Consider the following 23,661-nt stretch of genomic DNA (forward strand, 5'->3'; position numbering starts at 1 on the left):
ATAAGGAACAGAGTACAAATTCAAGAAGGTAAAAAGGAACCTTTATGAACAATGATTTAGCCTCAACTAGAGCATCATATCGTATTCTGGGCCACTTTTGGATGGATGTGAAGACAGGAAAGAGGGAGGGAGGAAGGATTGAATACCTTTCACATCCGCAAGATATCCCAAGCACTTTATGGCCAATTAAGTATTTTTGACATTTAATCCCTTTTGAAATGTATGAAATCTAGCAGCTGATCACAGGCAGCAAGCTTGCACAAACAACATGATAATGACTAAATGATCTGTTACTGGAATGTTGATTGAGGCTAAGGCAAAAGCAGATTGAGAGAAGTTTTGTTCAAAGTGTTGAAAATCCTGAATACACACAAGTTATGGAGAGAAGCCGGATAGGCTGGTACTTTTCTGACTGGAATGTAGTAGGTCGAGGGGTGACCTTGTAGAGGTTTTTAAAATCCTGTGGGATATCAGCAACATGAATAGCAAGTCTTTTCCCGATGGTGGAGATTTCAAGACTAGAAGGCATATTTTTAAGGTGAGAGGAGAAAAATTTAAAAAGGACATGAGGGGCAACTTTTTTACACAGAAAAATGAACTTCCAGAAGAAGTGGTAGATGCAGGTAGAATTACAATGTCTAAAAGATATTTGGATGAGTACACTCTTAAGAAAGATTTGGAAGGATACTGGCTAAGCATGGGCAGGTGGGACTAGTTTAATTTGGTATTATGGACTGGTTGACCAAAGGGTCTGTTTCTGTAAATTTTTCCAATTGGTGAAGGAGTTAAGAACTGGAGGGGTGAGGTGATTAGGAAACAAACCAAAGATGATGTGCTGAAAATAGCTTTGAGGTTTTAAATGGTCAGCAAACAAGATCAATACATTCACTATAAAAGCCAAAGGAATAGTTTTAAAAGTATGTAGCAAACCAACTGTCTCAGTGAGCCAGCCTGCTGTAAATGCTCTCAAAAATTGAAGAATTCTAATTCTGATAGTGTGTTCCAATTTATTTTGAAATAACCAAAATTCTTCAAGAGTGAGCTGTCGTGTTTTAGAAGAATCAATATATTAGGAGACTCTGGGGGTTGGAGGGAGCAGACAATGGGAATGTATTGACAAATAGCTACGTGATAGCTTCTGTGCTCCAACTCTTGCTTTGCTTCTGCTCTCTGGCACTGCCACATCTGACACAATGTCTGCACAATTCATAAGAACTAGGAGTAGGAGTCAGCTATCTGGCCCATCGAGCCTGCTCCGCTATTCAATAAGATCATGGCTAATCTTTTCACAGACTCAGCTCCACTCACCTGTCTGCTCATCATAACCCTTAATTCCTTTACTGTTCAAAAGTCTATCAATCATCACCTTAAAAACACTCAATAAGGTTACCTCGACTGCTTCACTGGGCAGGGAATTCCACAGATTCACAAGCCTTTGGGTGAATAAGTTCCTCCTCAACTCAGTCTCAAATCTGCTCCCTCTTATTTTGAGGCTTTGCCCCCTAGCTCTAGTTTCACCCAATAGTGGAAACAAACTCCCTGCTTCTATCTTATTTTTTCCCTTTACAATTTTATCACAGAACTTTGGCTCACTGTCTATAGTCTCTTCTTTATTAAAAAATGCACCCCATTAACTTCAGACATTAATTTTAGCAGATCTGATATGACGAAGGCAGAGCAAATTCAGATGTCGCTGTATTACCTCAGCTGTCCAAAATGTCACACTCACTGGCAGCCATCCAGTGCCAAGTGCGTTGCTGGAAAAGCACAGCAGGTCAGACAGCATCTGAGAAGCAGGAAAATTAACGTTTCGAGCCATAGCCCTTCATCAGGAAAAGGCTCTGGCCAGAAATGGCGATTTTCCTGCTCCTCGGATGCTGCCTGACCTGCTGTGCTTTTCCAGCAACACAGTCTCTACTCTGCTCTCCACCATCTGCAGTCCTCACTTCCTCCTCCACTATTCAGTGCTGTCACACTTCATCTGTTTTGAAAAAGCTGCTTAACTCCCAGCTAAACAAAACTGTGTTTACTAGATTCCAAACACTCAAAAGACACAGTGAACCCATTCCTGAAATCCCCAAATCACCCCGGAAAATTAACTCACGTCAGTGACAAGTGAGAGAAAAGACTCCCCCTAAATAGAATGGAATGAAAGCCTGAAATGAAGGTCTCTCCCCCAATTACATGTACTTTCTCTCCTGTTTACTCGGCTTACTAGTACTGGGGCAGCAGGATGCTGAGTGCTGGAAGCGGAGAGCCAGGAGCAGGAGGTTGAAGTCCAGGGGTTAATTGCTGAGGTCCAGTGACTGTACACAGGGAGCAAGGGGTGAGAGCCTCAGGCTGGGAGCCAGCCACTGTTTTGTCGAGGCTGGAATGTAGAACAAGGCCAGGGCTAAAGTGCTTTGCTAGTATCGAAAGAGGGAGTGGAGAAGCACTTTTTTATAATGAGGCAACCATCTGCCCACTGGATCTGGAAAATTAGGTTGGAGTTGAAGATTTTGCAAATGGCAATGAGCAGGGCAAAGGAAGCTGGGGTTATCGGGGGGAATGGGTACAAGAGACAAGGAAGCTAGATATTATGTATCTCACTGAGTGTTATGGATTTGGGGGGGGGGGGGGGTTGAAGGGTCTCATGCACCACGACACCAACCACACCTTAAGCACCTTTGTCAGAACTGAAAGCAGCTAGGAAATCATAGTGTTTATGCTGGTGACAGGGGGCTGGGAGTAGATTGATTTGAATACATGGAGGGAAATGCCGAGAAAAGGGAGGAGAAAATTTAGGAAATGTTGGTGATAGGCCAGTTCATTACTTATCCCGATACCACTAGTTTCTAGTCTCTTTGGGTTGCTCCCATCAGAGCCAACCTATTTTCAATGACTCACTTTTTGTTCACACACATTCAGCATTTTTCTCCGTCCCAGCTTATCACCAGCAATGTCTTTGTTTGTTTCTCCCTTTATTTTCTCAGTCTCTAGACACCGTCTCCATCTGTCAAACTCACTCCTTCAATCCCACTAAACCCTATCATCTGCATAAATATCTCCATACGTTCAAGATTTCCACTGAATGCTACTGTCATGAACAATGAATCAATTGTTGAATAGAAATCAGAGATTAAGTTGGAAGATGCAGGAAAAATGATTTTAAAAATGCCTAGTTAAAATATTCCAGCTTTGTATATGTGCAGAGGAAGTACTAGGAGCTCACCAGTCTGTGGAACATGTATTTATGGTAATGGCTGTTTGTCTCTGTGTGTTATATTGAAACATTTTAGTTGATAATTTACACCTGTTGTCTTGTGTGAATTTAAAGACTGTAGTGTCTAGGAAATTAATATTTTCCTGTTGTTGTGGCTTGACATTTAATGAGCTTGATAATTATTTAAGATATTAATGAATCCTTCTACTTCAACTTTGGTGAAAGCCCAAAATACCTTAAGTATGAACACAAATATAGAAGGCAATGTTACTATGTGACTACATCACCTAGTTAGTGAGAATGAAAAAGTACCCTGAAAACCAGAGGAAGCCCCTGAAAATTAAAACGTGTAGCCATCAAGTAGAGCCTCTGAAAACAAAATATTTTGTACCCTGTTAGATTCAGCAAGTAAATTACAGGAGCAATCAGACCGTGACTTTCTGAAGAATGACATTGCTTTCACAGTGTGGTCCCAGAAATATAAGTATATCAACTTTTGGAAGCACAGAAAGAACAAGAACAATGAAGGTAACAAATGATGTATAGCTATTTGCGTCTCATTGACAAAGTGGCCCTTAAGATTAAAGGTCACAAGAAACCTGCCAAATGAAGTACATTCTGATTACCATAGTCATGGACTGACATATGACTAACTTCTATCTAACAGTAACATGGTTGATTCTTCCTTGATCCAATATTTGCACGACGCCAGATTATAGTCCAACACGTTTATTTGAAATTACAAGCTTTCAGAGCACTGCTCTTTCATCAGATTAAGTGAATAAATCATACAGGTACAGAATTTATAGGCAGAGATCAATAATCAGAGAGATCAAAAGATCATAAAACTGGTGTGAGTGGAGTGTCGACAGGTTGAAGAGCAAGTGAAGGGATGACCTATAATCAGATTCATTGAGGCAGGGAGTTAATTACAAAACATTAAAAATAAGATGGTGCTGGAGACAAAGCAAATTGCTGGAATAACATGATAGGTATAAGAGTTGCACGCCAAGGCTCTAACCAAAATGACAAGTTATCCAAAACTGTACAAACTAATTAAGGTAGAGAGATCATAAGTTATTAAGATGATAGCGGCAAAACAGGACAGTGAGGAAGATTTCACAAATACAAAACAGTGTGGTGAGCTTACATGTAGCACAACATGAACCCAAATCACTGTTAAGACCATCTTTATGGGTATGGAACTTGGCAATCAGTTTCTGCTTGGCAATTCTGTGTAGCTGTGTATCATGAAGGCCACTTTGGAGGATGCTTACCCGAAGATCAGAGGCTGAATGTCGTTGACCGCTGAACTATTCCCCAGCTGGGAGGGAACATTGCTGTCTAGCAATTGTTGCAGTGTACATTTACCCATTGCTTGTAGCACCTGCATGATCACACCAATAGATCATGCCTCGGGGCATCCTTGCCTGCAATGTATGATGTAGACAACATTGGCTGAGTCACATGAGTATCTGCTATGTACGTGGTGGGTGGAGTTCCCACATGTGATGGTCGTATCCGTGTTGATGATCTGTCGTGTCTTGCAGAGGTTGCTGTGGCAGGGTAGTGTTTTGGTCGTTGCTGTCCTGAAGACTGGGTAGTTCGCTGTGAACGATGGTCTGTTTAAGGTTTAGCAGTTGTTGAAGGCGAGAAGTGGAGGCATAGGGATGATCTTGGCAAGATGTTCACCATCATCGATGACATGTTGAAGACTACGAAGAACATGGTTTAGCTTCTCCGCTCCATCCGATAGAGTACCCTTCATTGTCCAGTACTTCCAGATCTTTTGATGTCTCTGCTTATCTGTCTGCCTATAAATTCTGCGCCTGTGTGCTTTTCTCCACTTCACCTGATAAAGGAGCAGTGCTCCAAAAGCTTGTGATTTCAAATAAACCTGTTGGACTTAGCAGTCTCTGCTCAGTCCAGAACCCAAGCATTACATGGAGAGAAAAACTGACAGAACTGGTGCCCCTTAAAAGTGAACAAATCAGGAATGAGGATAAGGCATCCTATATAACATTTTCAAGTTTCAGAATATGCAAAAATGCTCCTCACTGACATCCTTTACCACCCAGCTACTATGCCAATCAATAATTCACTGTGTCATTCCAGGCTGCATCACAATCTGACCTCGCCTTCTCCTTTAGTGCTGGAAGCCCACCAAATTGTCCCATTTTCCAAAGTAACAAGCAGCCGTGAGTGTTCATACAGACAGCTTGCCAAATACATTTAAATGAGGCCTGATCAGCAAATGGCTTGGGCCTGCTGCCAAAAAGTCTAAAATAGAGATTCATACTTTCACAGGCATGTTACCAAAGCCAAATAAACTCATGCTAGAAGCTGCAGCATAACAAAATAAGCAGAAGTGTGACAGGCTGTCCCACATTTTAAAAGATTGTCCCTTATTTGACTGTCTTTGTCCTGTATTTCTAGGGCAATCTGTGGGAGTCTCCTCTTGCCTTTGCCTCTGCTTATTTTCTGTAAGCATGAGCATTGCAGCCATTGGACACATGTGGGAGTTAGGTTGTGTGCACGCGCTTGCACACAATCACACACACTCACAAGAGTTAGTCATACTGATAAGCAATGGTATTTAATGTAATTGAGAAACTCCTTTCATAACATATTTTTAAAAATTATTTGATATTAAGACTTGTTTCTATACAGCATGGAATGCCTTTGTCTTCCTATAGTGAAGTCATATTTAATTCCTCAGGCGGGGTGCAAGAACAATTCACAGTTGTTTCATTACTGAGAATGAATTGGAACTGAATATGACATTTTAAATACGTTATCAATAATTTATTCAGTACCTAATGTACATTTGACTCCACTCTTGAAGAATATACTAAACCAGCCAGCTACTTCTCATAGTAAGTGAACAGAGAATCATTACCATCCTTGTGGCAGCCTGAAGACTGCACAGCAATCTGGCTGAAGACCTCGGACTTTTAGAGCTTTTTTCAGACTGTCTTGCACAGTCATGCCTGGTCGCACGCTCACCTGCAACATCACATATAAAAAGGGCAACAGGTCAGTAAGGCAGAGAACTTACAACTGTCAATTTAAATTATTTAAAAATGGTTAAATGTAACTCTTGATTACATAATTCTACTGCACTGTTCTTCCTTGAACAGGGTGGGATGCAAGAAATCTACTGGGTGGGGTGCTCTTACCTAAAGCAAGGAGGAGGTGTCATTTATTTGGAATAAAAGGTACGGGGTAAGGACCCCCACCTCTCGCTTCCTTCCTCTCTGCCCTGAATACATCTTGGGTGAAAAGGCTCATGGACAACTTCCCGTCATGGTGCCAAATGAGACAATTCAGTGGGTAATTAATCCTTATTTAAAGGCCTCAGCCCACTGCCATGGGTATTCCACAAGTGGCAACTGAGGCAGTCACTACACAGAAAGCCTGAAAATTGGACTCGGGAGAGGTGGGGTGATGGATGTGGGAGGGCACACAGTATCTTTCAAGGGACCTGGGGCCCACCAAATACCACTCCATCACTCCCTTCTGATAGCAGCAACCCTTCCCCATGCTCTCCTCACTCACCTGTGACCTGACTGCTACTCAATACTTCAGGCTTTCCCCACAGGAGATGATGCAAGGTTTTCACTGCTCTCCAGCCGGTCAGTGAGACTCCCATCGCCTTAATTAAATTTATCCTACTGTGTCTACTCTGTAAAACATTTAATTCCCAAATGTTCTGGCTGTTTTACCTGTACTTGGCCTCTCAGAGAATTTTGTAAATTTAGATTTTTCAGTTCATCCTCACCTTTCAGAATCAGGGATACAGTTAGTGATAATTTTGATTCAGTCTTTTCAACACCACCCTATGCTGCAAGGCTAATAAATCCAAAATGCTTGACACCCTCACAAGTGTTGCTCAGCATTCTGGAGAAACCCAATATATTACGTAGATAATAAGTCAGTATATTATATACAGTTTGCGTAAATAAATCTTACTCATTAACATAGGTGGAGGTCTGGGTGCGGTTCACTAAATCGAGTTATTGTCCTGATGCTTGAATAGAATGGTTGGTAGCAATTAAAGTTTGCAAAAGGATTAAATATAAGCCCTCATAAATTACCCATTGGAAATCAGAAATTATTATTCTATTCACAAATAAGGATCCATATAACGATAGTCCATATAGTTGCCAAGTCTGAATGGAATTTTCTGAACAAAGCAACATGAACATACTTGCTCTAATTCTCATATGGAGCAACACCAAGTGAACAAAGACTAATTGCTATTTTTTTCTGCCATTAAATACTCTTCCACAATTGTTACCATAGTGACTAAATGCAATCAGGCAGCCCTGTTATCATTGTCCACTTACTGCTTCACTGTCACAGAATATTCACTACAGCCAATTACAGTCAGCATAATGATTCCTTAATAGGAATTCAAATCTGTATCAACACAATGCTTACATACATAAGATTCCACATGATATTCAACACTGAAACAGATCATTTGACGCAACCTGTCCATGGTGGTGCTTAAGTTCCACTTGAGCCTCCTTATACCTTCTCTTTCAGTTGTTGGAACCCTCTATTCCCCTCTCCTTCAAACTCTTGCCTAAATTCCCCTTAAGCACACCTATACATTACCTACAGGGGATATGTTCCAAGACCTACAGTGGAAGTCTGAAACACGGATAGGTGCAGACCCATTCACTTAAATGGGAAACATACCTTCCCAGCAGCGTCCTGGTCCCCGGTTCTGGAACATTCGCTTTTATATGTTCGGGCTGCGGTAAACCACGCGTAACTGAAAGCAGGGTAACCAGACCCGCGGATAGGGGTTCACCCGGTATTATTCACTTAAACCATTCCCTACAGTACCAAATTTCACATTCTCAGCACACTTTGGGTTAATAAGTTTATTCTTAATTCCCTAATGGATTTCTTAGTGATTATCTTATACTGGTGGCTTCTAATTACTCTGTTCCCCACAAGCAGAAACATTTGTTTTCATTTTCATAACTCATGGGCCCTTTCAAAATGGCAATGTGCATTTAAATGGACAGGATGTCGTCAGATATGGACCCTACTGCCTTCTTGCCTCCTTCATTAATAAATTCAGGGTGGGCAAGCTTGTAGATGGCTTTCTCAATTGATTTAATCCATCTGGAACAGGTCTTTATCCTCTTTGAGTTTAATTAGTTTGTTTAATGCATTCCTTCATATTTCAAATGCACTTATCTCATTGCTCATCTCATTAATCAATCTCATGTCAATCTGTTCTACTTAAAACTTCTGCCATTTCTCTATCAATATTCATGGCATTTTCTTGTCCATCCCTTACAGTTCAATTTCTTATTGTAATACGACCATTTTTACTGTTGATTTGGGGATGCCGGTGTTGGGCTGGGGTGTACAAAGTTAAAAATCGCACAACACCTGTTTATAGTCCAACAGGTTTAATTGGAAGCACTAGCTTTCGGAGCGCCGCTCCTTCATCAGGTGGTTGTGGAGGATGAAGGAACTGTACTCTAAAAGCAAGGGCTTCCAATTAAACCCGTTGGACTATAACCTGGTATTGTGTGATTTTTAAATTTTTGCTGATAGTCTTGTAAAATTATTTATTGCTTGATTTTACATTCCACGAAACTTATATTCTTAGTTCCTCTTTGCCTTCTGATTTTTTTAAACTTTTTTATTTGCATTTACAAATGTTAACTAGTTATTACAGAGACTTGAGACTTGCCAATTCTCACAGCTTTCTATTGACTGTGAAGTCAGTTATGAGGTGAGACCTTAACCCATTCAAGATACACCCACTTGCAAAAAGTTAGAATTAGATTTCACACTTCCACATGTAATAAAGGTGTGCCTTAAATTTTCAATGGCCTGTCAATACAAATTGAGCTAAATAGTGTGGGAAAAAGTATTGAGCAAAAAGATACAATAAATAGTTACAAATATTCTGTAGACAAACTACACAAGTTAACTTGAAAGTTTAATTTCCTGTCAATACTGACTGAGTGAAATCAAGTAGTTACGTTCTACTCCAGATTCTATACCCATTATTCCTTAAGTTATATAAAAGGTCTATACAGCACTTCAGGGAGTAAAGAGAAAGCCGATCAAACCATCTGTTTCCCGTATTACTTCAGAGTTTCTGGAGGGAAGTTATTCCAATAGCAAGCTGGAACAGTATTTGAGAATTAAAATGAGTTTTAGATTAATTTGACCTTTGCTGTGCAGTCTTAATAGTAAGTACAGCTAAGGGTATTCAGGAGAGTACTTCTGCTGCCATGAACCTTTATGGTTTCACGTAAATGAAAAGACATCGAATAGCTGACTTTGGCTATGCCTGTTTGCATAATAGGAAATTCAACTTCTGTTAAAAGCCTCATTAAAAATAGATCACTGAATTCTGCCTAATTTTCTCTTGTAAAGGTGTTATTTACCTGATGAAACACTGTTGAGGACAGAGTTGAAAAATGTCTTAGCGGTGTAACTTTTCTTCAGGGCAGCCTTCAAAGTCACTCAAGGATTAAATAATCCATATCAGAACTGGATTTTAGCTTCTACCATTTTTCTTTTGGCCCTATTTTTTAAAAATAAGCCAATCCATGAAAGGGAATTCTTATTTACTCGTCCTTACGTTCAGCCTTCATCCTATCCATTCTGGCCAAGAGCCAGTACTCAGCAGCATAAGCTATACAATCATATTTTAATTTTACAAGATGACTACTAAATGGAAGTATTTGTGTAACACTATACTGCTCTCATCTAGCTAGCACTGTGAGATCACATCACTTTGCAGATACTTTAAAGAATATTAATGCAATTCCTGTACTATCAAGTAACAAAATGGTTCCTTAAAAGCAATTATGCCTTTACAGAACACCAAAATTTCCAAAAGAATAAAAACTTTGCCTATTATTTGGCTTTTAAGTAATAGAACATAAATTTACCACAGTACGCTGCTTGTTTGGTAAGTAAACCCGAATAGTGCTCCCTGCTTTGTAAGCCTCTGTCAATTTCCCATCCTCAGATTCCCGACGATACGCAAAGTGATGAGCAAAGGTGGGAGAAACGGATGTAGAAATATCATGGAAAAAATCTTGTGGACTAAAACCATTGCTGGTGGATTTCCAGAAACCCAGGTTATACTCCATTTTGATCAGACAGGCAAGGGATCTGCAACAAAAAAAAGCAAAACACAAATTAAAACAAGGTGATTCTCTGATTTCTGTACAGGCTTGTCCAAGAATTCAACATTCATCAAGCATCAGAACATACCCAAAATAACGTTGTTTGACATACTGATGCAGCAAAGAATGAGGCGTTGTGGCTTTCATTTGTATCAGTCTGCCTTAGAACAAAGGCAACTGCTTTGGACTCTTGATTCCAATCTCTGCCAACCATAGAGATTGCTCTCCAAGGCCACGTTCATCTGGACATTTCCCTGACTGACTTATTAAATCCTCATATGCTGTAATCACAAAATGGGTTTAAAGTATAAACTTTGCTATTGCATTCACTGCAGTATTCCAGAACCAGTTCTAGGTTGTAAATTCTGCTTGCTCAGTGTCTTTGGCAACAAGTGAACCCTTTGATCTAGCTGCCACCAAGCTAAATATAGCACAGCAATGAAAACAAATCTTTAAAACAAAACAAAGCAAATCAACACAACATTCGCAGCAAGCATCATGAAAGTTGAGAGCTTAAAACATACAGATGTCACACTACCATGCAGCTGACTATAATCATACATTTCCTGTGTGGCATGCTATTTTGATAAAGTTCATTTAGCAGATTTCATTGACAATAGGCAAGAGACTGATTTTATGCCTCAGAAGTCTTTTTTAAGATAAATAACAAGACATGCACTCAACTGCAAATTAAAGAAGCCTTCCCCTACCTATGACCACAAACCATCTAAGAGACAAAAACCAGATTATCAATATCAATTTGTTGACATCAACCATTGTATTGAAGGAAATTATCCATCTCAATGGCAGAAACCACACAACGTTGTTTTAATGAGTGGAAATTCTTATTAGTAGTCTATTCTCAAATATCAGCAAAGTAATGGAGTGGGTCATCAACAGTACTTCTGTGCAATAACCTGTTCATTATTGCTCAATTTGGGTAATGGCAGGGCCACTCAGCACCTGATCTCATTACAGCTTTCACCAAACATGGACAAAGGAGTTGAACTTCAGAGGAAAGGTGAGATAGCGACTGCACTTGACAAAGCATGTCATCAAGGAACCCGAGCAAAACTGAAGACAATGATCCTTTGGTCAGAGTGATATTTTGCACAAAAGATAATGATTGTGTTTGTTGAAAGTCAATCATTTCAGCCCAAGGATTTCATTGCAGAAGGAGTGCCTCAGGAGAGTGTCCTAGACCCAACTAGCTTCAGCTGCTTCATCAATGGCTCTCCCTTCAGCATAAAGGTCAGAAGTAGGGACGTTCTTCAATGATTGAACAATGTTCAGCACTAACCACCAGACTTCAGATATATACAGCAAGACCTGGACAATATCCAGGTTTGGGCTAAGTGGCAAGTAACATTCATCCCACATTAGTGCCCTGCAATGACCATCTTCAACTTGAGAGAATCTAACCATCATCCCTTGATACTCAATGGCATTTTCATTAATGAACGCCCCACTATCAACATCCTAGGAGTCACCATTGACCAGAATCTGAACTGAACCAGTCATATAAATACTGTTGATACAAGAGCAGGTCAGAGGCTAGGAATTTTGTGAAAACTAACTCACCTCCAGACTTCCTAAAGTCTGCCTACCATCGGCAAGGCTCAAGTGAGGAATGTGATTGAATAGACTCCACTTTTCTGGGTAAGTGCAGTTCCAAAAACACTCAAAAGGTTTGACACCATCCAGGACTTTTAACTCCTCACCCATCACATGCAGCATGGATTCCCTTCATTGCCAACATGCAATAACAACAGTGTCTGCTATCTTAAGATGCATGGCAGTGGTTCACCAAGATTCCTTCCACAGCATTATCCAAACCTACAATCTCTATGCCTAGAAGGACAAGGGCTGCAAATATTTGGAACACCACCACTTGTATGTTCCCGTCCAAGCCATACACCATCCTGACTTGAAAATTTATCTCCGTTCTTTCACTGCTATGGAGTCAAAATCCTGAAGCTCTTCTTAACAGTGCTCTTTGTAACCCTATACCCCAAGGACAAGATGACATCTCAGCATCATCTTCTCCAAGACAACTAGGAATGAGAAATAAATGCTAGCCTAGCCAGTCATGTCAACATCTTCTGAATGAACCAAAAGTGTCACAAGATGTACTGTAAGGATTTCTCTGAATTGCATTACACCTAAACATTTTCTTGACGGGTTGTGCCACATAAGCAACTACTTTCAGGTCCTTAATGGTTTAGTATTTAAACGTGGAACTAAAGGTACACAATCTGTCAAAGATTCCAAATTTAAGTCTTGTTCTATGCAGAGTTAGCTAGGGCATTTCTGGATTACAAGGAGGGGCAAAGAGAACTCTCTCTCTATTCATAACCTTTTGGTGAAGAAAGCTATCATTTTGGATATTGATTAAGGACAGTGTCTGACTGGCTGTGATACTCCTTACTTGATTGAGAAATACGTAGCTGCTGTAACCAGTAAGAGGGCCACATCCTTATAACAAGAAAGACATTCTTTGTGTACAAATATTGATTATAGTTAACTAATCTCTGCTGTGGCAAGAAAAATTGGTAATTTCCTTTGTACAGAAGAGTTGACCAAGCTGATCATATGATTACTTGCGGATCCCTAATCAGTGTGCACATGTAGGTATCTGGTAAAGACAGGGATGGGTTAAGTTGTGATATCTTCCACAATGAAACACCTACATGCCATTCAACATTAACATGAATTATGTGCATTTAGGCAACACTCTGAAGGGTGACTACTGAGTGCACAAACTCTAAGCAATGAGGACACCCCCAGAAGAAGACTGAGAAACTGGAGATAAAAGGAGCAGAAATATATAACAAATAGTTAATATTACATACACAATGAACAAAGTGTATGACCAGCTTATTCCACATGGGGCATCGCCCACAAAAATAGCACAAAAAAAAGGCAAGACACCACACACATTTACAGGGTTACATTTTACAGTCTACAGCGAAGCAATAGTGCCTGCCCCTGATCTCACAGAAAACTACTCCAAAGGTCCAGTTCTGCCCCATCTCTTTCCAGATGGCAGGATACAAGAAGATCTCCAACCATCCAACAGCACTGATGTCACCAAGCAAGGTCAGCAGCCAATCATGACAAAGCATCTCATTACCCTTTAATTCGACCTCTATTTTACAGTTAACAAAGTAAATGATTATGATTGAATGAAGACAAGAGTCAACATAAAGATAAACAATCTTTTCTTTCAAAGTGTGAGTTTTTTTTATTTTAAGTGAAGAAATCAGATAATTCACAAATATTAACTCTGTTCAGTCGACAGCATTTTTGCATTATTCTGCACGTGCAGACTTCCGAAGGTGCTGCCAGTTTCAGTGGGTTAATAATAGTGAATACTGATCATCACCACAAAACTTAAATCAATAATCCAAGCATACGTTTACTCTCTGAAGAACAATTAGCAATTAAATAAGTATAATCACAGCATTTTGTCACGGTGACAGTTATTGGACATTCTGACTTATTCTGCAAGGGTAGCAATGAGCTTAGAAACTGTTGCTTTTTCACACCCCTTTTCTTAAAGAAAAATCTATTGATCTCAATCTTAAAATTTTTAATTGACACACCATCCACAACCTTTTGAGCAAGGAAGTTTGAGATCTGTATGACACTTCACGTGAAAAAATAGCTTTCTGATTTTCACTCCAAAATGGACTACTGTATTTTGAAGTTTATGCTATATGTTACGGGCCTCCCAAGCCAGAAGAAGCGTTCTGTAGAATTCATTTAACATTTTAAGCACATCTATTACATCACCTCTCAACCTTCTAAACTCAAGGGAATAGTGGCGAGGTTTATGGAACTTGTGGTCTTAAAATCATCAATCTGATGAATCTCTGCTGTATACCCACTAAGGGTCAGCATGCTTTTCCTCAGGTTTGATGCCCAAAACTGTATACAATATTTCAGATGGAGTCGGACTAGACATTTAAACAACTGAAGCTTAATTTCCATACCTTTGAGATCCACCTTATTTGAGATAAAAGCCAACATTTTGTTAGCGGTTTAGATTTTCTGCACCAGCATTTAGTGGTTTGCTTACATAGACATCTAAACTTCTTTGCTCCCAGTCTCTTGCCACTTACAAAATATTCTGCTTAGTCTTTTTCCAATTCAATGTGGATAACATCATGTGTTCCTATCTTGGGTCCATCAGCCAGGTGTCAGCTCTGAGTTATCTCAACATAAACAGATGCTTAGGGAATCAAGTCCCATCCCACACACTTGAAAATAATACCTAAGCTGACAGACAGCACAATTACTGAGTGAGTGCTAGGAGTTTTGAAATGCCATCTTTAAGACCATAAGACATAGGAGTGGAAGTAAGGTCATTCGGCCCATCGAGTCCACTCCGCCATTCAATAATGGCTGATGGGCATTTCAACTCTACTTACCAGCGTTCTCCCCATAGCCCTTAATTCCTCGAGACAACAAGAATCTATCAATCTCTGCCTTGAAGACATTTAGCGTCCCGGCCTCCACTGCATTCCATGGCAATGAATTCCACAGGCCCACCATCCCCTGACTGAAGAAATGTCTCCGCATTTCTGTTCTGAATTGACCCCCTCTAATTCTAAGACTGTGTCCACGGGTCCTAGTCTCCTTGCCTAATGGAAACAATTTCCTCGCGTCCACCCTTTCCAAACCATGTATTATCGTGTACGTCTCTATCAAGTCTCCCCTCAATCTTCTAAACTCCAATGAATACAATCGCAGGATCCTCAGCCGTTCCTCATATGTTAGACCTACCATTCCAGGGATCATCCGTGTGAATCTCCGCTGGACACGTTCCAGTGCCAGTCTGTCCTTCCTGAGGTGTAGGGACCAAAACTGGACACAGTACTCCAAATGGGGCCTAACCAGAGCTTTATAAAGTCTCAGTAGCACATCTCTGCTTTTATATTCCAACCCTTTAATTAAACAGAGGTCCTGTACTTCTTCTGAAGTGAATATAGAAGAACAAGACTCTTCTCAAAAAGTGGCAAGAGCAATGGGGAAAAATTTGGAGGAATGTTGTGCGAATGGACAAACGGGACTCTTAAGGTCAAGAAACATATCCGATTTTCATCCTCAGGTTTCAACAGATAAATGAGAAACTCACTCAGAAATGGCAAGGGCCTTAATTCTGTGCATTTGCATCTCAGTGTTAGCTAATCTCGCTTCATGCAGTTTGTGAATCTCCCAAGTATGGGGCCAATTCCCACATGGAAGTCTTGAGTGGTTACATGGTGACTGGGGCTCACTGGTGTGTTGTCCAGGCCTTCATGGTGATCATTGTTTCTAAACATCATACAGATACACTCTATGAGCAGCGACCACTTTCATCTTCCATCCTTGGAAGTCAGCACTGGTAAAACACCGATCTCACCACATCATCGTAGCTGATCATAGACTACATTGGATACTCACCAACAATTACACTGTAATTCTCTGGCCAAGTGATTTTGGGCACATGAGTCAGACAGCTGTCTCATGTATCAGCATCTCAGGGCTCTAAGCTTCCTTTAAAGTGCTCACGAATTTTACTCATGACACCACTTGCAATATCTCTCCTTTCCCTTGCCATTTAGTACAGACCAAAAGCTAGAAACATGTTGCCAGCACTGAGCAACCAAGGGTGTATACCCATAGTGTCCAGAGATGTGCAGGTTAGATGGATTAGCCATGGGAAATATAGGGTTATAGGGATAGGGTACAGTGATGGATGTGCTCTTTGGAGGGTTGGTGTGGACTGAATGAGCCGAACACCTGCTTCCACACTGTAGGAATTCCATGATTCTACATTGCTGCACAAGCATGTCACATCGACAGTATGTGGTAACAGCTTTCGGGCCAAACACTCTATGTATTTCAAACAAATGACCATTTCTGAAAGTCCTCAGACTTTCATTAGTGGAGGGAATGATGGTCAGTCAACAGGTGTTTGAACACTCAGTCAATGGCATTGCTAATACTAGTCTAAGAAGCCAGGGTAATAATGTCAAGGGTAATTATGAGCTACAGTCTGAGAGTGTGGGTCAAAGTGGGAAACTCAAGTGTGATGACTAGAGCCAGTCAGCAGGGATGCAGATGCAACAATGACTGTGAAGGGGACAATTTCAAATATAAGAGTAGGTCCCAGTGGTTTCCAACCGGTATGTTGTGACAAGGTGCGAAATGTGTCATGAGATTTTAGGGAAGCTGCATTACTTTACCCGGGTGCTGAGGTCACGCCTATGTTTCCAACCTCCCCCAGAGCCTGAGTGCCTACTATTGAAGGCATTGTCTCCTGATACCAGGCATCCCTATCGACCGCACATCCACAAGCCTCCAGAGCCACATGTGTAAACTTCCAATAACCACGTATGCACGGAGAATTGGCAAATGTGCCATTGAGTTATTTGCCTCATTGAAGTCTGTCTTGAAACTGAAAAGGTTGGAAACCAATGGGATATGATACAGCATGGGGGGACACGGGGGACTGTTTGTGAATGCCGGTGATTTTGCAAGGCAACACCACCCTGGAAAAAGAGGAATTAGAAGTGGTGAGAGGATTCTGGGTGATCCAAGATGGAGGATGGGAAAACTTTCTGGCTGTAAGAGCTGCTCCTTTTTTTTTAGGTGCTGGGGAAAGAGAGAGAATGAGAGCGACTGCACAGTTACTGCCTTTGTTGATTTTGAATTCATGTGTCGCTGGACATCGGAGTGCATCTGGGAAATTTAACAAACAGTGAATTTCACAACTAATTTTGGAGGAACCGGTTTGGGCGAAGTTCACAACACAGAATCAGATAAGTTAATTGTTGTTTTAAGTCTGTCCAGGAGAAAGGCTGCATTAGTGAGTACAGTGGGTTCTTTCTTGAGTATATGTTTTTGGAGATAAGTCTCTTGATTAAACTTAAAATATAAGCTATAGCTATTAATTTAACCCGGTGCAGTATTTTGTAGAGAAATAGAGTGCTATTTTCTGGGTCTGTAGATTGTGAAGGAGCAAAAATGGCCTTTGCAGTGATATGTACTTCTTGTCAGATGTGGGGAGTTTAAAGAGAGTTTAAGGGTTGCTGCGGATTATATCTGCCATTAATGCTGTTGGATGTGAATCTTATCAGATTGAGTGGACCGGTTGGAGAGACAGATAGAAGCGATGAGGAATTTGCAACAGCAACAGTATGTGATGGATGGCAGTTATAGGATGGGGGGGGAGAAAAATAAAACAGTCTCAGATACAGTCACATGGATGGGTTAACTCCAGAAAGGGTAAGAGAGGTAGGCAGCTAGGGCAGGAGTCTTTTGTGGATATACCCATTTCAAACAGGTATGCTGTTTTAGAAAATGTAGGGGGTTGATGGATTCTCAGGGGAACAGCCAAGTTTCTGGTATGGAGACTGGCTCTAATGCAATGAGGGGTACGTCAGCTTCCAAGTGTTAGGAGATTCTGAAGTCCAAGGTACAGACGTTTCTGTGGCCAGCAGAGAAAAAGCAGAACAGTGTGGTGTTTCTCTGGTGCCAGGATCAAGGATGTCTCAGAGAGGATGCAGAATGTCTCAGGGGAGAGAGGGGCCAGCAAGAGGTCATTGTCCACGTTGGAACCAACGATATAGGAAGGGAAAAAGTTGAGATTCTAAAGGAAGATTAGAGAGAGTTAGGCAAAAATTAAAAAGGAGGTCCTCAAGGGTAGTAATTACTCCCAGTGCTACGAGCTACTGAGGGCAGGAATAGGAGGACAGAGCAGATGAATGCATGGCGGAGGAGCTGGTATATGGGAGAAAGATGCACATTTTTGGATCATTGGAATCTCTTTTGGGGTAGAAGTGACCTGTACAAGAAGGACGGATTGCACCTAAAAATTGGAAGGGGACTAATATACTGGCAGGGAAATTTGGTAGAACTGCTTGGGAGGATTTAAACTAGTAAGGTGGGGGCGGGGTGGGGGGGGGGCAGGGAGATAGTGAGGAAAGAGATCAATCTGAGACTGGTACAGTTGAGAACAGAAGTGAGTCAAACAAACAGTCAGGGAAGGCTGTGACTAGGTAGGACTAACAAGTTAAACTGCATTGATTTCAATGCAAGAAGCCTAACAGGGAAGGCAGATGATCTGAGGGCATGGTTAGGAACATGGGACTGGGATATCATAGCAATTACGGAAACATGGTTCAGGGATGGGCAGGACTGGCAGCTTAATGTTCCAGGATACAAATGCTACTGGAAGGATGGAAAGGGAGGCAAGAGAGGAGGGGGAGTGGCATTTTTGATAAGGGATAGTATTACAGCTGTGCCGTGGGAGGATATTGCCGGAAATACAACCAGGGACATTATTTGGGTGGAACTGAGAAATAAGAAAGGGATGATCACCTTATTGGGATTGTATTATAGACCCCCTAATAGTCAGAGGGAAATTGAGAAACAAACTTGTAAGGAGATCCCAGCTATCTGTAAGAAGAATAGGGTAGTTATGGTAGGGGATTTTAACTTTCCAAACATCGACTGGGAATGCATAGTGTTAAAGGTTTAGACGGAGAGGAATTTATTAAGTGCGTACAAGATAATTTTCTGATTCAGTGTGTGGATGTACCTACTAGAGAAGTTGCAAAACTTGACCTACTCTTGGGAAATAAGTCAGAGCAGGTGACTGAGGTGTCAGTGGGGGAGCACTTTGGGGCCAGCGTCCATAATTCTATTTGTTTTAAAATAGTAATGGAAAAGGATAGACCAGATCTAAAAGATGAAGTTCTAAATTGGAGAAAGGCCAATTTTGACAGTAATAGGCAAGAACTTTCGAAAGCTGATTGGAGGCAGATGTTCGCAGGTAAAGAGACAGCTGTAAAATGGGAAGCCTTCAGAAATGAGATAACAAGAATCCAGAGAAAGTATATTCCTGTCAGGGTGAAAGGGAAGGCTGGTAGGTATAGGGAATGCTGGATGAGTAAAGATATTGAGGGTTTGGTTAAGAAAAAGAAGGAAGCATATGTCAGGTATAGACAGGATAGATCGAGTGAATCCTTAGAAGAGTATAAAGGCAGTAGGAGTATACTTTAGAGGGAAATCAGGAAGGCAAAAAAGGGACATGAGATAGCTTTGGCAAATAGAATTAAGGAGAATCCAAGGGGTTTTTACAAATATATTAAGGACAAAAGGGTAACTAGGGAGAGAATAGGACCCCTCAAAAATCAGCTGCAAATGTGTTGCTGGTCAAAGCACAGCAGGTTAGGCAGCATCTCAGGAATAGAGAATTCGACGTTTCGAGCATAAGCCCTTCATCAAAGGGCTTATGCTCGAAACGTCGAATTCTCTATTCCTGAGATGCTGCCTAACCTGCTGTGCTTTGACCAGCAACACATTTGCAGCTGTGATCTCCAGCATCTGCAGACCTCATTTTTTACCCCTCAAAAATCAGCAAGGCGGCCTTTGTGTGGAGCCACAGAAAATGGGGGAGATACTAAATGAATATTTTGCATCAGTGTTTACTGTGGAAAAGGATATGGAAGATATAGACTGTAGGGAAATAGATGGTGACATCTTGCAAATTGTCCAGATTACAGAGGAGGAAGTACTGGTTGTCTTGAAACGGTTAAAGGTGGATAAATCCCCAGGACCTGATCAGGTGTACCCGAGAACTCTGTGGAAAGCTAGGGAAGTGATTGCTGAGTCTCTTGCTGAGAAATTTGTATCATCGATAGTCACAGGTGAGGTGCCGGAAGAGTGGAGTTTGACTAACATGGTACCACTATTTAAGAAAGACGATAAAGACAAGCCAGGGAACTATAGACCGGTGAGCCTGACCTCAGTGGTGGGCAAGTTGTTGGAGGGAATCCTGAGGGACAGGACGTACATGTATTTGGAAAGGCAAGGACTGATTAGGAATAGTCAACATGGCTTTGTGCGTGGGAAATCATGTCTCACAAACTTGATTGAGTTTTTTGAAGAAGGAACAAAAAAGATTGATGAGGGCAGAGCAGATGTGATCTATATAGACTTAAGCAAGGCGTTCGACAAGGTTCCCCATGGGAGACTGATTAGCAAGGTTAGATCTCATGGAATACAGGGAGAACTAGCCATTTGGATACAGAACTGGCTCAAAGGTAGAAGACAGAGGGTAATGGTGGAGGGTTGTTTTTTCAGACTGGAGGCCTGTGACCAGTGGACAGCCACAAGAATCGGTGCTGGGTCCTCTACTTTTTGTCATTTACATAAATGATTTGGATGCGAGCATAAGAGATACAGTTAGTAAGTTTGCAGATGACACCAAAATTGGAGGTTTAGTGAACAGCGAAGAGGGTTACCTCAGATTACAACAGGATCTGGACCAGATGGGCCAATGGGCTGAGAAGTGACAGTTTAATTCAGAGAAGTGCGAGGTGTGCATTTTGGGAAAGCAAATCTTAGCAGGACTTATACACTTAATGGTAAGGTTTGAGGGAGTGTTGCTGAACCAAGAGACCTTGGAGTGCAGGTCCATAGTTCCTTGAAAGTGGAGTTGCAGGTAGATAGGATAGATAGGTAGATAGGAGAAGCGTTTGGTATGCTTTCGTTTATTGGTCAGAGTACTGAGTACAGGCGTTGGGAGGTCATGTTGCGGCTGTACAGGACATTGGTTAGGCCACTGTTGGAATATTGCGAGCAATTCTAGTCTCCTTCCTATCAGAAAGATGTTATGAAACTTGAAAGGTTTCAGAAAAGATTTACAAGGATGTTGCCAGGGGATTGGAGGATTTGAGCTATAGAGAAAGGCTGAACAGGCTGGGGCTGTTTTCCATGGAGCATCGGAGGCTGAGAGGTGACCTTATAGAGGTCTATAAAATTATGAGGGGCATGGATAGGGTAAATAGGCAAAGTCTTTTCCCTAGGGTCGGGAGTCCAGAACTAGAGGGCATAGGTTTAGGGTGAGAGGGGAAAGATATAAAAGAGACCTAAAGGCCAACGTTTTCATGCAGAGGGTGGTACGTGTATGGAATGAGCTGCCAGAGGATGTGGTGGAGGCTGGTACAATTGCAACATTTAAGAGGCATTTGGATGGGTATATGAATAGAAAGGATTTGGAGGGATATGGACTGGGTGCCGGCAGGTGGGTCTGGATTGGTTTGGGATATCTGGTCGGCACGGACAGGTTGGACTGAACAGTCTGTTTCCATACTGTACATCTCTATGACTCTATGAAAGACTGTGGTGATGCGGGAAAGTTGTTCAAGTGTTCTGAGTGAGGAGAAGACACAGAGGACACTTAATAGTTTGGGAAAATGAGGTGGGTGAAAGCTGTTGAGTTGAAAATATGTGTTGCTGGAAAAGCGCAGCAGGTCAGGCAGCATCCAAGGAGCAGGAGCGTCGATGTTTCGGCATGAGCCCTTCTTCAGGCCCGAAACGTCGACTCTCCTGCTCCTTGGATGCTGCCTGACCTGCTGCGCTTTTCCACCAACACATTTTCAGCTCTGATCTCCAGCATCTGCTGTCCTCACTTTCTCCTAGAAAGCTGTTGAGTGGAGAGTATTGCTTGCTACAGTGGGAGTGGTAGACCACTAGCCTTGGGGGAGAAGCTATGTGCAATCGCACAGTTATAATGTGTGTGAGGTAGCAGAGAGAAACAAGTGGAACGTACTACTGCAAGTACAGAAGCTCAGTGATCTGCTCTTCTCATCACTGGGCTTTTCTTTTTATCAGTGATACTGCACTTATCCCAATAGTTATCTCGATTGAGACTTACAGTCAACTACCTTGGCCTCTTTCGGTAGTCCAGAAGCACAACGACAATGTTGTTTTCCGAAACCTCATGGTCTCTAAATGTGAAATAAGACACTAGCTCCCCTTTTGCAGCCACCTTCTCTGGAATAGCAGTCAAGCGGCAGACTATGAATGGTAGTTCCCGGCTTACAGCATTTGAACTGGCTTAAATACACTGCAAGAGTTGCACGTAATTCAATGGAAGAGGTACCATGGAACCCAGAATATAATTAATGAGGTGAACAGCATAAGAATGAAAGAGATTGTGGTGCATGAAGTGAAACTTTCGATCAAAATCTCTGAAAATGGCACAGCCAAAATATGAGAAGCTTCAATCTTCTCAGTTTTTTTTAATTTGCAGCAGTTTTTTGCCGATTTAAAGCACCTTCTTGCAACGCTTGCTCCATCTTCACAGGTTACTGTGCTCTCTAAGACCCAGTCATCTGTTGATTTGGGAGATACAAATATCCTCGAAATCACTAATACCTACGCTGAAAAGTGGAGGTTCCATTATACATAGCATGGTGAACATATTTGTCACATCCTTAAAAACAGTCAATCCTCTTATTATCGCTCAGACTCCTACCAACCAATGCATGTCAAAGATCACTTCAAATTCTATGAATCCCATATGTAACAATGCTGATTGTGCTGAATCTTACCAAAAGTCTTACATTGCCTCATTGCTTTATCTAAATTTGATTTCAGGGCTTGCAGCAGACTTGAAAAATAAATCTGGCATGAATTTTACAGATGGACAGCACAGCATTAGAAAATCTGATTGCAAAATGACTTAAAGGAAAGGCTATTCTGCAACTGTTTGTACAGTCCATGCAGTAGCAGATCTCAGGGACACTATTAGGACTGCGAACCTCTTGACAAAGAAGACAGCATGGATCCTGGAGACATGCAAGTCCTGATCTGTTTTGGATGGGTTTTGGAGGCCAGGATAGAAAGTAGGGTACAGTAATGAGATCTATAACCTAATGCATGCAGGACACTTCTCCAGAGGAGTAAAGCCCCCTCCTTCTCATTTTTTTCAACAACTTTCCTTTCCCACTTTCCACTGTCCAACATGTTATGATAGTAAAGGCACATTGTAGTCCTTAAATGGCCATTAATTTACCACAAGAGTCGCAATAGGACCTAAGAACAGGCAGCTAGTGTGCGACATACTCAAACTCCAAATTCATTATACATGAATCCACCAAGTCCACTGCATTAAACAATTCCAACAGGGGTGTAAAATCCAGCTCAAAGTCAACCAGAGTTGCCAAAATGTCAGATTCCAGCAATGATACAGTGTCCAAACAAGTTAAAAGGTGAATCTCGCAAAAGCAGCAATCCTGTAGAATACAGTTCTGCCATAAGTTGTCCAGAATATTGCCCTTCACACAAGTCTAGGCATTACCAGATGGGTGTGGCTCAGTAGATCAAACTCTCACCTTTGAGTCACAGTCTTTAATTCAGGTCCTAGTGCAGTGCCTGAGCACAGAAATCAAGGTTGAAGCTCCAATACAATACTGAGCATAGAATAGAATATCCTTTATT

General features: G+C 41.4%; 1 protein-coding gene across 1 annotated transcript in view; it reads right to left on the minus strand.

The window, feature by feature from the left end:
• The window catches only part of raf1b (Raf-1 proto-oncogene, serine/threonine kinase b), a 101,931-nt gene that overhangs the window by 56,550 nt on the left and 21,720 nt on the right, over positions 1-23,661 (minus strand). The window contains exons 2-3 of the mRNA XM_060835539.1: positions 10,141-10,366; positions 6,102-6,208 (exon numbers count right to left, since the gene is read on the minus strand). Coding sequence (XP_060691522.1) covers positions 6,102-6,208; positions 10,141-10,344 — 311 coding nt within the window. The 5' untranslated portion in view covers positions 10,345-10,366. The remainder of the gene's footprint in view (positions 1-6,101; positions 6,209-10,140; positions 10,367-23,661) is intronic.

The sequence above is a fragment of the Hemiscyllium ocellatum genome, chromosome 14 (genome assembly GCF_020745735.1).
Source record: "Hemiscyllium ocellatum isolate sHemOce1 chromosome 14, sHemOce1.pat.X.cur, whole genome shotgun sequence".
Lineage (NCBI taxonomy): Eukaryota > Metazoa > Chordata > Chondrichthyes > Orectolobiformes > Hemiscylliidae > Hemiscyllium > Hemiscyllium ocellatum.